Genomic DNA, 16576 nt, shown 5'->3' with positions numbered 1-16576 from the left:
AATGAGCATCCATAGGTCATTACAATGTTGACTAAAGCATTTAAAATGAGCATCCATAGGTCATTGCAGTGGGTTGTACTTGGGCTTTCTGCTCCCTGATTACCCTTCTCTTGATACAGTGTCTTACTAGGATTGTGTGTGAACGTGAGATCAACCATGAGCTCCGTTGCAGTTTTGACCCAAGAGAGTTTCGCTGAACATCGAAGTGGGCTGGTTCCACAACAAATCAAAGGTGACAGGCCCCTTTACAAGTCCTTGTTAACTTCTGAGACTGGGCTTTTGTACTCATTTGTACTAGTTGGTTGTAAGTGACATTAGACAGGTTCAAGGAATGCCTGTAGAAACAGTGAGCTGCAGATGTGGACAGGTTCCTAGAAATCCAATTAGCAACTGGCTATTAGTGGGATCCTTTTCAGAATTGCTGTTCCAATATAAGGTGCTAAAATGTTGGCCATGAAGCATCCCAAAACATGACGGAGCTTCTTTGAGGATGCAGGTGAGGTCTGACTTCTGTGCTCTTAAAGGCCACTGGCCAGGATCAAGACCAGCACTGTCTAGTAGAATAGAATGCTAGCCACCTAAACAATTTGAAAGTTTTACAAACCTAGGTTAAATAAAAAGGAACAGGTAAATTTTGCTTTGTTTGGTTTGTTTTTCAAATATATTCAGATAAGAGTTTTGCTGCTTAGACCAGAGTGACCTCAAACTCATGGTCCTTCTGCCTCTGGGATTATGTACCACCTATTATTTTTCTTTAAATTTTAGTATATATATATATTTATAAATACAAGGCATTTTGATTTGAAAACTAATTTTTTATACAAAAGTCTTTGATCTGGGCCAACAAGGCAGCTCCATAGGTAATGATGCCCTCTGCCAAGCCTGGTGATCTGAATTTGATCCCAGCACCTACACAGTTGAAGGAAAGCACTGACTCCTGCAAGTTGTCCTCTAACCTCCGTGTACAATGTGACATGGATACAAACACAAGTAAACCTTTAAAAGATAGTATTGTTAATCCTTGAACTATATTTAGAGTTTCTAAAATTTTCCAGTGAAAGAGTAAATTGTCTAAGTTGTTATATTTAAGTTTTCCTATAATTGAATTGAATATCAGTTCTTCAATTTAAAATGAATTAAATTTTTAAAATTCACTTCTTAGCTACATTTGACCCACTCAGTCCCAGTGTCATTCCTAAGACACTGCTGGTGCTCTGGTTCAGTATCTGGGGCCTGAGTGGAACTATCGGTAGTGTCTCTGATCTTAGGAGGGCAAATGATCAACCTCGCTCACACCAGCACCATCAGGTTAGGAAGCAGTGAGCCTGGACTAGAGGCCTGTCTAGTTCCCAAGGTCATCCTGTCCTTTCCATGTTTGTGCTGAGGCCCAGCTCCTGGGAGACACTGCTCATCCCTAGGGACCTTTGCTTTTTTGGAGATCGTGGTTCACTAGACAAAAGGATGAGCATGATTAGTAATCAGGGGTCCTGACTTCTCCAAGTCTTGCTGTTCCCTGTCTTGGCTTGAGAGTCTTCATCATAGACAGGCCCATGCGAGTTAATTTCACCATTATACATTACAAAGGAAAATGTGGAACCTACCTCAAAGGTAGTTCTTAAAAGCAATGATCAAATTCTACTCTATGCCAAACAGTTTTTTCTTTCTTTTTTTTTTTTTTTTTTTTTTTTTTTTTTTTTTTTTTTTTTTTTTTTTTTTTTTTTTTTTTTTTTTTTTGTTGTTGTTGTTGTTGTTGTTTTTTCGAGACAGGGTTTCTCTGTATAGCCTTGGCTGTCCTGGAACTCACTCTGTAGACCAGGCTGGCCTCAAACTCAGAAATCTGCCTGCCTCTGCCTCGCAAATGCTGGGATTAAAGTCGTGCACCACCACCGCCCGGCTATGCCAAACACTTATAGTCATGATTTGCATTTGTACTATTAGAAAATGTGGCTATCCCAAAAGCTGTTGCCTGCATGTTGGATATGTTCTACTAGCTGGGCTGCCTTATCTGGCCTCACACAGACTTTAAGTGGGGAGGCCGGGGGGTGTTAGTGGATACCCAGGGGGATCCAGAAGAGAAGGGGACAAGGGAAAGATTTTGGGAGGTAACTAGGAGGAGGGCAGTGAGCGGGATATAAAGTGAATAAGTAAAAAACTAAATTAAATTTAAAAAGGAAGAAAGAAATGAAATATGAGAACTGGGGCTGGAGTGATGACTCAGAGGTTAAGAGCACTGACTGCTCTTCCAGAGGTCCCAAGTTCAAGTCCCACCAACCACATGGTGGCTCACAGCCATCTATAACGGGATCCGATGCCCTCTTTTGGTTTGTGTGAAGACAGCAACAGTGTACGCACATAAAATAAATAAATCTTTTAAAAACGAAAAAGGAAAATATGAGGGCCTAAAAATGTGTCATAAACTTGCCTTCAAGAGTTTTGTGCATCTCGATGCTAAAATGGGGCTCTAATATTGTCTGACCTTTCATAGTGGGACCATGTAGAGGGAGAAAACTTTCCATTTGGGGATTGGGAGTCTCTAGACCCATCCAGGTCACACACTCATGGTGCTGGGTCTGGTGACTGTATGAGGTCCTTTCCTAGAGCTGTGAGCTCACTCAGGCCATTGTTTCAGTGGAGGGTTCCTACTAAAACCCTTTATTTTTATTGTATACAGTTGAATTGTATTTTCCTCCTAATCTGTGTTCTCTGGTCTAGTTGCCACATTAAATTCAGAAGAGGAAAGCGACCCTCCAACCTACAAGGATGCCTTCCCTCCACTTCCTGAGAAAGCAGCTTGCTTGGAAAGTGCCCAAGAACCTGCTGGAGCCTGGAGTAACAAGATCCGGCCCATCAAGGCCTCTGTCATCACTCAGGTAGAAGCATGTTTCTTTCTGCATTAACTGTTCCTTTAGGAAGTAGTTAGATCTGATAGGTTTTTGAATATGCAATGTTAATGAGCACTTTGGGTTTGGGGTCGGGGTGTTCTGTAGAGCTCACCTTTTGCCATAATCATCCCATCCTAGCACTCTGGGCTGGCACAATTTGAGATAAGCCATATTTGTCAGATTCATGGAGCCATGTGCTTTTCTATTCATTGTAGTCCCTCGTTGCCGAGTCTGCCCTTCCTACCCTTCCTACTTGTATGATGGTCATAGCTCATCTCTGCTAGCTACAGTTGAGATACTATGAGTATTAGGACTGATGCCTGGCTGTGATAGAAAATTATCACCCGTGTAACCTGTAACCATAACTCCTTGTCTTTGTGTACATAAGCTACTGCCTCTTGATCTTTTCTTTATGGCCTTGTTAAATGGTTCAGACCTCTGTCAGGGGTAATTGATACCTCTTGCACCCCTGCTCTTCCTCAGCTCTCCATAAAGTTCCTGACTCTAAGCAAAACTTGTTATGCTTAAAACTCTTGATGCTGCCTACCTGGGCCCCCTGCCTCTCCATCTGCTCTCTCCTGCCTGCTGCCTCTGCTGTTTCCTTTGATGGGTGCTACTTTGTCTCTTCAGAAAGGTCTCTCCATTGTGCCCTTAGTGTTTTTCACCCAGTCACTCGCTCCCCTTTAAATCCTGCCTAGGGTGACTTCTCCTATCCGTCTGCCTTGTCCTAGGTCACTGCTTAGTGAGTGAGTGAGTGTTTAGTAAATACATACTATATAGAGTCATTCTTCTCTTCTTTGATAGTTTAACTTTGTCTTTGGGGTCTTTCTTTGAACAGGTGTTTCATGTACCCCTGGAGGAGAGAAAATATAAGGACATGAACCAGTTTGGAGAAGGTGAACAAGCAAAGATCTGCCTTGAGATCATGCAGAGGACTGGTGCTCACCTGGAGCTCTCTCTGGCTAAAGACCAAGGTCTCTCCATCATGGTCTCAGGGAAGCTGGATGCCGTCATGAAAGCCCGCAAAGACATTGTTGCTAGACTACAGACACAGGTGGGTCCCTAGGCCTGCATCCCTGTTGTTAAAGCTCAAATGGCACAGGCCAGAGCTCTTCTGCATTCTTTCTACCTTAGTAGTTTGGCATTAGAACAACAACATTTAGAACCTTCTGTGATTTTAGTGGAAAAAAAACACTAAGTTAATGATAGAACTGGGGTACCTCCATGTCAGACCAGCCGTTGAGTTAAATGTAGCAAAAATTAAGACTTCTCCCAGAGTTTGAGATACTTAAAGGCCAATGAGCTTGTTACACAAACTTGAAGTAAAAGACCAGATATTTTTCTCTATTCTCAGCAATCTGATAACCATTAGAATTCAAAACAAATCTGTAATGCATTTGTTCTGAGGGTAAAGGGAAGGGCAGAGACTCTTACTAAAGTATCATGCGGCAGCTACCATTATGTGTGGGTTTCTTTAGAGATAGGGATTACTCCCACTGCTGCTGAGCCTTTAGACAAATGGGGGAGGGGGTTTATGATCTTGCTCTGCCACTGACAACCACACAAGTCTTTAAGATGGTTCTGAGCCTGGGGCAGCTTTGTGGAGTTACACAATTAAATGTCACAAAGGTGAATTGTGATTGTGTAGCATTGTAACTGGTATTATACTAGGCTCTGAAATATCTGTTTGCCAGTTACATGGTTGAATATCTGTTATGTGATTGAGAAGTTTTAAAATCAAATTCCAAAAAAATACCATTACACCTATAAATAGTATACTATCTAATTATATCATTATCTTACTTTATAAAAGAGATGCTAAGGTGTTACTATTTGGCCCTTTCTTTGTCTAGTCTCTGTCTCAAATGTCGTTCAAGTTCATTTGATGGTGGCATCACATGTCTCCACAGTAGTGCCTCCCCTGCATGCACACATGTATGTCCTTAATTCCAGTTGGTTTGTAAAATGGTAGTCAGTATTTGTTGCTCTGCTTTCCTTTATGATTGTTTGGTTACTTTATTTCCTGTTTGGGGGCCTGCTTTGTTTTGTTTTTGAGACAATGTCTCAACAATGTAAACCTGGCTGTCCTGAGGTTTGGTCTGCAGACCAGGTGGCCGTGGAGTCGTCCTGCTTCTGACCCTCAAGTGCTGGGATTAAAGGCTCATGCCACCATGCCCAGCCTTGAGCTTGATTACTCTCATGTTCAGCTTGTTTGGTAAGGATTCGTGTCATCACAGATTTTGTTTTTTAAATGAACCGATTCTCAGATTGGCTAATATAATTGGGGTATATTTATATTCTGCTTTATTTATCCTTTGCTCATGGTTCACTCATGATCTGGCAAAATTCATTGAAAATTGAAAATGGTGGTTTCATCTATTAAAAAAATACCTAATTTTTAAGTTGACTGACACTCTTAGGAAAGAAGAGCTTTCCAACTTTTATCAGCAGTTAATCTCAATGTTTGATGGTGCTGGCAAGATGGTTTCCTGGGGGAAGGAATTCAGTCACTGAGACATACCGGGTCAAAGAAGAGAACCAGGTCCCCCAAGTTGTACTCTAACCACACACAAAATAAATCAGTTGTTCTGGGGATGCTGTCAGTGGTGATAGGTAAAGTACCTGTTTTGTTGTTGTTTTGGATTTTTGTTGTATTTTGTTGTTTCTTCTGCTTTTTGGTGATAAGTCTATGTAGCCCTAGCTGTCCTTGAACTCACATAGATCTGATTGCATCTGCCTCCCAAGTGCTGGGATTAAAGGTAAGTCACCAACACCCCTAGTAAAATGCTTTAACTTGTATAAGATCCTAGATTTGATCGATAGATAGATAGATAGATAGATAGATAGATAGATAGATAGATAGATAGATAGATAGATAGATAGATAGACAGACAGACAGACAGACAGACAGACAGGTAGGTAGATAGGTAGATAGGTAGATAGGTAGATAGATCCGTCATTTCTCCTTTACTATTTTCTGCTGTCACTCTTCATAATTGCCAAACTTTAGTATATCTTTGGATTGTATTATATAAGAATGTTTGAGAGGCTGAGTTGAGTTTAATTTTTTTGAGAAATGTTAAATGAATTTTGATTAAAAATTTCCAAGACTTTCTGAAATGGATATTAATGTACTTCTGCCATTTAGTACTACATATTTATACAAATTTTTATTCTCAGCATTGATTATTATAAAATCGAAATGTTAACCCTGAAAAACATTGAAGATGCTGTGTGTCCTACAGTATCAAATATTCAACCAAGATTAAGTCTTTGTGTAAAAAATAAACGTGCACATCCATTTTCTTATTGTGCAAATTTGATGTCATTACTGATAAACTTATGTATGCCAAAGAATAAATTTATTATCTAAATATTCTACTTGTATACCTGGAACACAAATTTCTCAAGTACACTAAAGTTGCTTCATCTATATTTTAAAATTCCCTATCCAGACTATTGGTTCTCTGACCACATCTTTGCTGGTGATCAGAGAATCAGGCTCTCATAGAACTCACAGTGCAGCCCAGGCTGGCCTCTAACTCATGATCCTGCCTCAGCTGCCATGTGCCACGGATGCCTTATCACATTGAGGAGAGTCATTCATCTAAAAATCTCTGTGAGCTTGGAAGCATTGACGGGGCTGCCTCCCTCAGGTATCTTCCTGGCAGGCAGTTCTCTGTGCCACCTAGTAATCTAAATTTCTTAGCTTCTACTGCACAAATGTGTCTTAGCTATAGGCTTCCAAAGATCTTAGTGTTTCCCAGGTCTTTGGAAGTGGGAGATGCGGTGGAGAAGTGCCAGGCCTATGCAGTTGCTGGGTAGAGTGACCAGGTTCCTGGGTCCCCTCAGAAGGCAGAGCTGCCAAAGGGAAGATTTGGAGAAGGGGCTATCAGACATTTAAACTACTACTGCTTAATGTGAAAAAATGGCAGTATTTTTAAAATCAAAATTTTTTTCTGTGTTTTCGTACCATTTGTTTGAGTTTGTTTTGAGTTTTTCAAAATTATTTCAACATTTACATGGCTGTAATGTCAAAGCTGGATAGAAGCCCTCCTTCCCAGCATATAGTCTGTGTCTGTCCCTCCATTTCCTTGTGTTGGGACATCCCTGTGTACCCTGTGTATATTATTCATTGTGTCCATAGTTGACTTTTGCAGATAGAAGCAGAATACAACTTGCCACAAACCCCGATCTCTCCCTTGATTTTGTTTTCATGCTGTGTAGTGTCTTGTGTGTCAGCAAACGTTGGTTTTCCTCAGTGTGTGCACAGCAGCGTGTCCTCCTAGTGTATGCTGTGTTTTAACCTCATAGGTGACTTCTGGACTCTTGCTGTTATTATGTGGCAAAACGTCTTATTCATACATACATAATTGAGTAAACTTTCCCTGGTTTGTATGGCAAAGCATGTATATGTATATATTTGAGTGTGTGCTTTTGTATGTGAAAACTAGAAATGGACATCTCATTGTCTTCCTTGAGCACATTCCATCTTATTTTTTGAGAAAGGTTCCCTTGGTAAACCTGGAGCTCCAGCTTGGCAGACTGGTCAGTGAGCTCCAAATATCTACTTGGCTTTTCTCTCTCTTTCTCTCTGTTGTATGAATTACAAACATGTGCCACTGCACCCACATTTTTATGTGGGTGCTGGAGACCTGAACTCAGTTCCTTACATGGCAGGTAATTTACCAAGCAAGCCATCTCCCCAGCTTCTGGAATATTCTTTTCATTTGCAGTGTGTTTTGGGGTTTTGGGGGGTTTGTTTATTTGTTTGCTTGTTTTTGTGAAAGCTCTGATCTGTTCTTTTGGTTTTTAAAGATAAGTTTCTTTGTGCTCCTGGAACTTATTCTGTAGACCAGGCTGGCCTTGATCTCATAGACATCTGCCTGCTTCTGCCTCTCAAGTGCTGGGACTAAAGACATGTGCTGCCACCTACTGGTGTTCTGTACATTTTTTTTTTAAGATTTATTTATTTTATGTGTATGAGTACACTGTAGCTGTACAGATGGCCGTGAGCTATCATGTGTGTGGCTGCTGGGAACTGAACTCAGGACCTCTGCTGGCCCGCACACACTCACGCTGCAGCCCTGCTCGCTCTGACGTAATTCACTGTGGCTATCTTCAGACATACCAGAAGAGGGTGTCAGATCTCATTACGGGTGGTTGTGAGCCACCATGTGGTTGCTGGGATTTGAACTCAGGACCTTCAGAAGAGCAGTCAGTTCTCTTACCCGCTGAGCCATCTCGCCAGCCCATCTGTACATTTTTTTATGTCAGACTATTCACCTTGCTCAGTTTTTTGGGGGGGGGTCTATATTAGAAGGGCTTCCAATCCCTTCGTTGGGCATAAAAAAAAGTAAGTTGTTTTCCAGTTTATTTTTCATTTTATAGTCTCTTTATATTTTGCTCTATCAAGGTTTGGTCTGTTTATAGTTACAGCAATTGTTTTTATTATGTTGAGTTATTGTTAGGAAATCATTTTCCATTTCAAATCATTAAAAAGTTTATCCCTATTTTCTTTGTGCATGTATAAGGGTGTTCTTTTTGAGTTGATGATTTGGGTTGTATTCCAGTATTATGAAATGCTGGTCCAAGTTCACCTCTCCTACACAGCTGTTTGTCATCCTCACTGTTTCCAGAAAGCAGTCCTCCCACTGTGACCACAGGCTGTTCTCATCAAAGCCTCAAGTGTCCACAGTCACCTAGGTCTGCCTGTGTGCCAAGTCCTGGACCATCAGTCAGTCTTGCTTTATGCTAATGCTTTCCTACTTTCTCTCTAGTACTGTACTATTACCTGGTTTTCCCATGCAAATTTGGTTGGGGGGGCACACGTAGTAACCCAAGGTTAGTGTCAGGTGTCATGTGTTTTCATCTCCATTTGAGTTAGAGTGTTTCACTGCACCTAAAGGTCACCAGTTGCCTAGACTGATTGGCTACAAGCCCCCAGGATCCTGTCTTCACCTCCCAGGACCAGGCCCATGGAAGTTTATCATCAACTTTATGCTCAAAACTCCAGTAATTTTATATTTAATTAGAAGGATTGGTATATTTGTGATTTAAGCATTCTTTAGTAATTTGTATGTGGTGGTATTGGCTTAGAGTGTACATTTCTCTCCCTTGCTCCCATGGTGGGATGCAAGGCAGGGTCTGTCCATGCCTGTCAGGTCCTGTCTCACTGAACTGCACACTAGCATTACACTCTCTAACTCACAGTTGTTAAAGTGGAGGTTGTTGATTTTTGGAGTCTTTTGTTTTCTCCTTGTTACAAATTTTAAGAATTTAATGAAATTGTAATTTCTCCATGCAGTTCAATATTCTATTTTCTACAGTGAAATCTAAGCAATGGCGCAGATACACTTGAAATGGCCCTAGTTGGGGCCAGGTAGGTGACCATGGATGGCATGGTGTTTGAGCTCTCATGGTTGTAATGGGATGAGATATGGTTGTTGAACATTCTAGTTAGAGACTATTTCGGAAGACTATGCTTTATCAGAACCATAAATAGGAGTTTTTTTGTTGTTGTTGGTCTCTCCTGTGACAGGCCTCAGCAACTGTTCCCATTCCTAAAGAGCACCACCGCTTTGTCATTGGCAAAAATGGAGAAAAACTACAAGATTTAGAACTAAAAACTGCAACCAAAATCCAGATCCCACGCCCAGATGACCCCAGTAATCAGATCAAGATCACTGGCACCAAAGAAGGCATCGAGAAAGCTCGCCATGAGGTCCTCCTAATCTCCGCTGAGCAGGTGAGGCCTCTGAGTGGCCTGTGGCCCTGCACCCTGCCATCTGCCCCGCACTGAGGCAGGGAATGTGGGGGAAGCCTTGACTGCCCGTGGCTTGGGCAAGGCCTCTCTGCTCCAAATGTTCTCATCAGTTCACTCTATCCTCCAGGACAAGCGTGCTGTAGAGAGGCTAGAAGTGGAGAAGGCCTTCCACCCCTTCATTGCTGGGCCGTACAACAGACTTGTAGGTGAAATCATGCAGGAGACAGGGACTCGAATCAACATCCCTCCACCCAGTGTTAACCGTACAGAAATCGTCTTCACTGGAGAGAAGGAGCAGCTGGCTCAGGCTGTGGCTCGCATTAAGAAGATTTATGAGGAGAAGGTACAGTGTGGAGGTGGCAGAGCCCAGCATCTGAGTGTGGGAATTTGGCTAATACCACAGTTTACCCTGCACCCTTTTGCTCTTGGGCATAAAGCTTGGTATGTGCCTACCTAAGTGTCTATGTTTAGTGGTTGGTGGCCACATTTCCCTCCTGGCCTACTGGTACACTGTAGAGGAGTGTCATTTGGAAGAAATAGGGTTGGCATATAGCTCTGTAGCAGAGCACTTGTCTAACAAGCACAACCCTATGTCAACTCCCAACACTGTAAGAAAAATGTAAGGGAACAAATGGAAAGCAGTCTGATTACTCAAAAAGTGACCAGACTCGGGGCAGTCCTTTAGTGAGAAGTAGAATTTCCAGGAGGCTGGTCCTGACTTCTTGGTCCCCTTTGGGCTGTTGGCAGTGACGGACGGTCTGCCCATGCTGCCCAGGCCCAGATCTTCCCTGCTGACTGCTTTATACTGCTCTTATAGAAGAAGAAGACTACAACCATTGCAGTAGAGGTGAAGAAGTCTCAGCACAAGTATGTTATCGGGCCAAAGGGCAATTCACTACAAGAGATCCTGGAAAGAACTGGAGTTTCTGTTGAGATCCCGCCCTCCGACAGCCTCTCTGAGACTGTGATACTAAGAGGAGAGCCTGAAAAGTTGGGACAGGCATTGACTGAAGTCTATGCCAAGGTAGCTTTCTCAAAGATTAAAGTGTGCCCTGATAAACTCCTAGGGACCCACTGTGCATTAGCTCTTTTCTGGAAATGTGCCCAATTGTGTGTGTTTAATGTGCGAGTGTCTATGTGTATGTGCTAGTGTTTGTCCATTGGTGTACATAAAGGCCAGAAGACCATCTTGGGTGTCATCATTCAGGCAGTCCTTTCCACTCTGTGTTTTTGAGAAACAGTTTTAAGAACAGTTTATGCTCTTGATATAGAGCCTCCCAAGTGGGCTGGGCTGGGCTGGGCGGCAAACACTGCCTCAGGGTATTCTACCTTAATGAGTATGCATTGCTACAGCCAGCTGTGGGGGTTCAGAATCAGGTCCCAGAGCTCACATAAGTACTTTACTGAGCTATGTCTCAGTCCCTCCTCTATACTATTATATGAACAATTTGGATTTATTTTCATTCGTGGGTGTGTGTGTGTGTGTGTGTGTGTTTTAATAAGATTAACTATGTTAGACCAGACTTTACTCAGACCTCTTAGAAATCTGCCTGCCTCAGTGTCATCGGTACTAGGATTAAAGCAATGCACTCTCGTTCCTGGTTTGACCTTTGTTTTAGCATAAACTCGAACTCTACAAATCCACAAGTGTGTTTCCCCGTTTTTTTTTCCCCCTAGGCCAACAGTTTTACAGTGTCCTCGGTTTCTGCCCCTTCCTGGCTTCACCGTTTCATCATTGGTAAGAAAGGGCAGAACCTGGCCAAAATCACTCAGCAAATGCCAAAGGTAGGGAACTGTTACATCTGCTCCCTTGAGATTGCCTAACATGGTTTTGTTTTTGCTGTTTGCCGTGTGGATGCTTTGAAGACTGGAGCCGTGTTCAGTTGAGTTATCCTGTTGATATAGTCACCTTCCATTAATAACTATGGAAGAGCATAATAAATGTTTTTAGGCGTATGCAGTAATTTTTGGCCTTTGTAACCAGAGAGGATTTTCATTAATAGCTCTAATAAATGTCTTTGCTGTGAATTTGGTAATTACAGTATAATGACTTCATAGTAATTTGAGGAGCGATATTGGAAAGGGACTGAGTTGTTTGTAATCGGTCTTCTCATACTCCGTGTTGTTGTTCCCACTGTCTCTCTGATTCCTGTGTGTTGACATTAGAATTGTCTGGCTCACTTGCCATCTCAGGTGTTCTAGCCACAGAATCACTAATGATTAGCTTAGATATAGGTACACTGCTCTCCCTTTAAAGCTGCCTTACCTTCGTATGTTAGAAACAAGTGAGACACTGGACTGTTCGTGTGAAAAGTGACTTTTACTCCGGTGCTTGGTAGTTAACATTTTTGTCCTTGGCTGAGTAGATAACTTAGCCACTAGAGCACTTGCTGAGAAACTGTGAAGTCAGGAGTTTGGCTGCTCGGAGCTCTCATTAACACCAAATGTGGGGCAGCCTCCCTGTCACTCTAATCTTAGAAAGTACAACAGCCCTCTGGGTTTGGTTGAGGGAACCTGCCTCCTGAATAATGTGGAAGGACCATCTCAGATGATCCCTGACACCTGCTTGAGGTTCCTATACACAGATAGGCACATGGCTTTACACACACACGTGAAATAGAAAAGAAATAGTGTCCGTCTCATCTGTCTTACTCTGTACAATCCAAGTGAAATGAAGACAGTTCCTGAGAACACGAACAGTGGTGATGTGTGTGCACAAAGAGCTTCCCAGCTCCCATTCTCTGCAGAAAGACGTATGAAACCTCAGACCATGGTATTCAGTGTCGTCCTTCAACCCTCCCTTGAGCTCTTTGTGCTGCGGGTGGATGAGACTCTCACTACCCGCACAGTTACACAGCAGCTATGTTATCTGGTGAGACTCTCACTACCCGCACAGTTACACAGCAGCTATGTTATTTGGCCTTGGCCATTCCTGCCCTCATTTTGGTTTGGTAGGTTCACATTGAGTTCACAGAAGGTGAGGACAAGATCACTCTGGAAGGCCCCACAGAGGATGTGAATGTAGCCCAAGAACAGATTGAAGGAATGGTCAAAGATCTGGTAAGTACCCTCTAATCAGGACACTTGCTAGCTCCAAGGGAAGCTCTGGTAGGGTAGGACATGTAGAAATCTTGTCATTTGGGTCTTAGGTGGATGGCCATGGAAACAGAAGAGTAGCCTTGTAGAGTGTAAGAGGTTCTGAAACAAGATGCTTGAGGCCCCAGAGTCTGGGTAAAGGAAACTATTTTGAGGTTGGGACCTTTGACAGTGACAGGGGGATAATTTTACATCAATTCCTGGTTGTTAAGTCCTGCCAGGTGGTGGTGGCAACACCTTTAATCCCAGCACTCAGGAGGCAGGAGCATGTGGATCTCTGAGTTGAGGCCAGCCTGGGCCAGAGAGCGAGTTCTAGAATAGCCAGAGCTACCCAGAGAAACTCCATCTCAGAAAGGAAAGAAAGGGCAAGTCCCACTGTGTTCTGAATTTCTAAATGGCCAGGTATATCTTGGAACTAGAAGTAGTTGTTGATGTTCGTTCTTCCCTTGTAGATTAATCGCATGGACTATGTAGAGATCAACATTGACCATAAATTCCACAGACACCTCATTGGAAAGAGCGGAGCCAACAGTGAGTAAGGCTGACAGGGAGGCAGGCCAACCCCTGCAGCCCTGGGGAAGGCCTCTCTGAGGACTTTCATGACTCTCTTGCCTCAGCCTTCTGAGTGTTGAATAGATGGCCAGACAAGGCACTACTGTCCTAAAAACTGATGCAGCTTCCTCCCCTTCCTAGAAAGACCCCCTTGCCTTTTTCCTTTTGGCTAAAGTAAATTGTCATTTCAGAAATCAGCCCTCCCCAGCTGAAAATCATCCCCTCCCTCCTGCTACACTTAGCGCCCACCAGTATTTGAAAGGTTTTTGCAGTTATCTTCCAGACTTGTGGCCATGTCCATGAACTCGGAACAGATTGCTGTTAAGTGAATAGTCATATACTATCTCAAGATAGGGTTTTGCTTTGTTACTTCAGATTGTAGGAACAGCAAAAGAATGCACTGACTTCAGTAATGTGTTCATGTGAGACACACACACAATGCACACACATACACACACACATACACACACACAAGTTGAGTGTTGGAAATTAAATCCAGGCCCTTGAAAGCGTTAGGCCAAGGAGTCCTTCACCTGCAGACAGGGCATCTGTACCTACATAGGTATTATATAGTCCTTCACCTGCAGACAGGGCATCTATCTGTACCCACATAGGTATTATATAGCCTAATTGAATAGGTGACCTCAGGTCCCTCAGGTCCTTTTTTAGTCTACCTTTTCAGTATGGCTATATTTTTATAAGACATGCTTGCATGTTCTTGAAACAATGCTATAGAGTTTCAGCATATCCTTTTGTGATTTCTAATGACTTGGACCCATGTTTTTGTTACTTGTAACTATAAGCCTGTTTGCTCCACAGTCATCTGTTAAAGATGCGTCCTCTCTGGCAGTAGTCTTATATCTGTGCCATTTTCATGACAGTGGTAATTTCCTAGCAGAGTGACCTCAGTTGGCACTTATTTCACAGGCAGCTTGAATCTTGTATATAAACACCATCAAATTGCTTTTATGACTTTGCTTTTTATTTTAGTTAACTGTAGAGTTTACTTAATAAATATAAAGTACTGTCCGTACAATTCTGAAATTAACTCTAGCATAGTCAAAGTACTGTATTCAGCCCGTTACAAACCCTCATTTTCTTCCATAATCTGAAATCTGCTGCTTATTCCCCAACCCACCTCTGCCTTTTCATTACTCTGGAACAGCTGGTCACATCAGTTTTACCAGATTACTTCCTCTGATCATCTACCGTTTGTGGAGCCCATCTTGGGCTTCACTTTTCCTAACTGTACAATGGACAGGTTACCATGTTCTGTCCAGAGAAATTGAGTGAAGATTGAATTTTACAACTCGGTTTTGTAGAAGGCATTGAAGCATTCAGTTTGGGTTAACAGTTACCCTGGAGTCGCTGAGCAGCAGCATAGTCTCCTAGTATACTACTCCCCAAAGCCATGATCCCTTGAAGGGGATCAGCACTCAAGAGGGCAGAGGCAGTCTGATCTCTGAATTGGAGGCCAACCAGGGGTACTTAATGAGACCCTAACTTTGCCAGGGTGAATTGGGTCCCTAGGGTGGCTGTGTCCTTATTTAATGCATGTATTTTAGTTTCCAATCTTACTTGCATATTGGTACCTGTGTATTTTAAGATATTCTGAGAACATATGTATGCTCAAGACTACCTGTTTTATACTAATTGATACTAGTCATCATTCATTTGAAGCTCTAATGGCAGTTCTTATATTCAAAGCTGGAAGACCAGTGCCCTAGAAACTTCACAGTCTGATGAAGAGCACAGCCAGGTTGTTTGTTTGTTTTGACTAGTGAGCATATGAAAGCTTGACCCTTATGCTCTTGGCTGTTAATCATTAGTAGACTGCCATTCCTTTTATGTTCAAGATGTATTTCTTTTTGTCCTAAAGTCAACAGAATCAAAGACCAGTACAAAGTGTCTGTGCGCATCCCCCCTGACAGTGAAAAGAGTAACCTGATCCGAATTGAGGGAGACCCACAGGGTGTGCAGCAGGCCAAGCGGGAGCTGCTGGAGCTTGCTTCTCGAATGGTAAGCCAAGTGCCCAGGCCCTGCCTACAAGGTGCCTGCCGGCTTGGGCCTGTTGGCTACTCCTGAGGAAAAGCATTGCTGGAATTGACTACCTGGAGCCAAGTTTTTTCTGCTGTCCTCTCCAGATCACCAGAGATCCCATATCCCTGGCTACAACTTCACAGATGGGTTGTCATTTTCTAGACTTTAAAAGTCACCAGGAGGGGGGCTGGAGAGATGGCTCAACAGGTAAGAGCACTGACTGCTCTTCCAAAGATCCTGAGTTCAAATCCCAGCAACCACATGGTGGCTCCCAACCATCCGTAATGAGATCGGATGCCCTCTTCTGGCATGTCTGAAGACAGCTACAGTGTATTTACAAATAATAAATAAATAAATCTTTTAAAAAAAAATAAAAAGTCACAAGGAGGTGACTCTCTGTGTGGCCAGGCTTGAGAATCCCTGCAGCCTCACTCCCTATGTGCCTGGGACACCCAGGAATGAGGTTCATGCTGCAGTGATTCCTGACTGGCCCCACATGAAAATCACTGGCGGCCTTCAAGAGTCCAAAAAAGTTGATTAGGACCTGATAATTAGTTCGAGTTCATGTTCTAACCTCTTTGCCATGCTAAGAACCTCAAATTGGAAGAAATGTTTTAGTTGTAGTTTTTAGATAATTTATTTAGTTGTCTTTATGAAGGTGTAGATCTCCTGGAACAGGAGTTACAGACAGTTGTGAGCTACCATGCGGTAACTGGGAATTGAACTCAGGTCTTCTGGAAAAGCAACCAGTCCTCTCAGCCACTGAGCCATTTCTCCAGCCCTGGAAGAAAGGTTTTATGTGAAGGGATTTTTACTTTTTTTCACTGTGATCCAGGGTGAGGCCCAGCCTTAGGCTGTCCTCCAACCGTCCCTGAAGTTAGTATCCAGGCTGGGATCCGCTCTTGTTACCATTGACCTGTTGCCTTGCGCGCCTTTACCCTGGAGTGTCTTCAGCCTATACTGATCGTTGTTATGAGAGACCAGTCTGATCCACCGAATTCTTGAACATGTTTTATGGGCTGATGGGTGTTCTTCCTGGATTCCATCTCTGCCTATATTGTTCCTTCTTCTGACATTTCAGTGGGGACAGTGGAGGACATTGAGACAGGTGTGGTTCAGTGCCCTGTAATGAGCCATTCCTTCCTAATTATCCAAGCCCAGTGTACTCAAGGGGTTTTCCCTGCTGTGTTGGGTGTTGAACTCCTTGTTGTTCTGGTAGAAACTAGTGCTTCTTGCTCCT

At 42.9% G+C, this 16576-nt stretch overlaps 1 protein-coding gene across 4 annotated transcripts in view; it reads left to right on the top strand.

Moving 5' to 3' along the window:
* Hdlbp (high density lipoprotein binding protein) overlaps nucleotides 1–16576 on the top strand; it is a 75161-nt gene that overhangs the window by 41115 nt on the left and 17470 nt on the right. For all 4 annotated transcript variants that reach the window (XM_031368494.1, XM_031368493.1, XM_031368497.1 and 1 more), the window contains exons 3-12: nucleotides 120–232; nucleotides 2713–2870; nucleotides 3721–3936; nucleotides 9424–9630; nucleotides 9776–9991; nucleotides 10466–10672; nucleotides 11326–11433; nucleotides 12604–12708; nucleotides 13197–13275; nucleotides 15176–15315. In XM_031368494.1, coding sequence (XP_031224354.1) covers nucleotides 157–232; nucleotides 2713–2870; nucleotides 3721–3936; nucleotides 9424–9630; nucleotides 9776–9991; nucleotides 10466–10672; nucleotides 11326–11433; nucleotides 12604–12708; nucleotides 13197–13275; nucleotides 15176–15315 — 1512 coding nt within the window. In that variant the 5' untranslated portion in view covers nucleotides 120–156. The remainder of the gene's footprint in view (nucleotides 1–119; nucleotides 233–2712; nucleotides 2871–3720; nucleotides 3937–9423; nucleotides 9631–9775; nucleotides 9992–10465; nucleotides 10673–11325; nucleotides 11434–12603; nucleotides 12709–13196; nucleotides 13276–15175; nucleotides 15316–16576) is intronic.

The sequence above is a fragment of the Mastomys coucha genome, unplaced genomic scaffold (genome assembly GCF_008632895.1).
Source record: "Mastomys coucha isolate ucsf_1 unplaced genomic scaffold, UCSF_Mcou_1 pScaffold14, whole genome shotgun sequence".
In the NCBI taxonomy this organism is placed as follows: Eukaryota; Metazoa; Chordata; class Mammalia; order Rodentia; family Muridae; genus Mastomys; species Mastomys coucha.
This window is presented reverse-complemented; position numbering and strand designations above follow the sequence as displayed.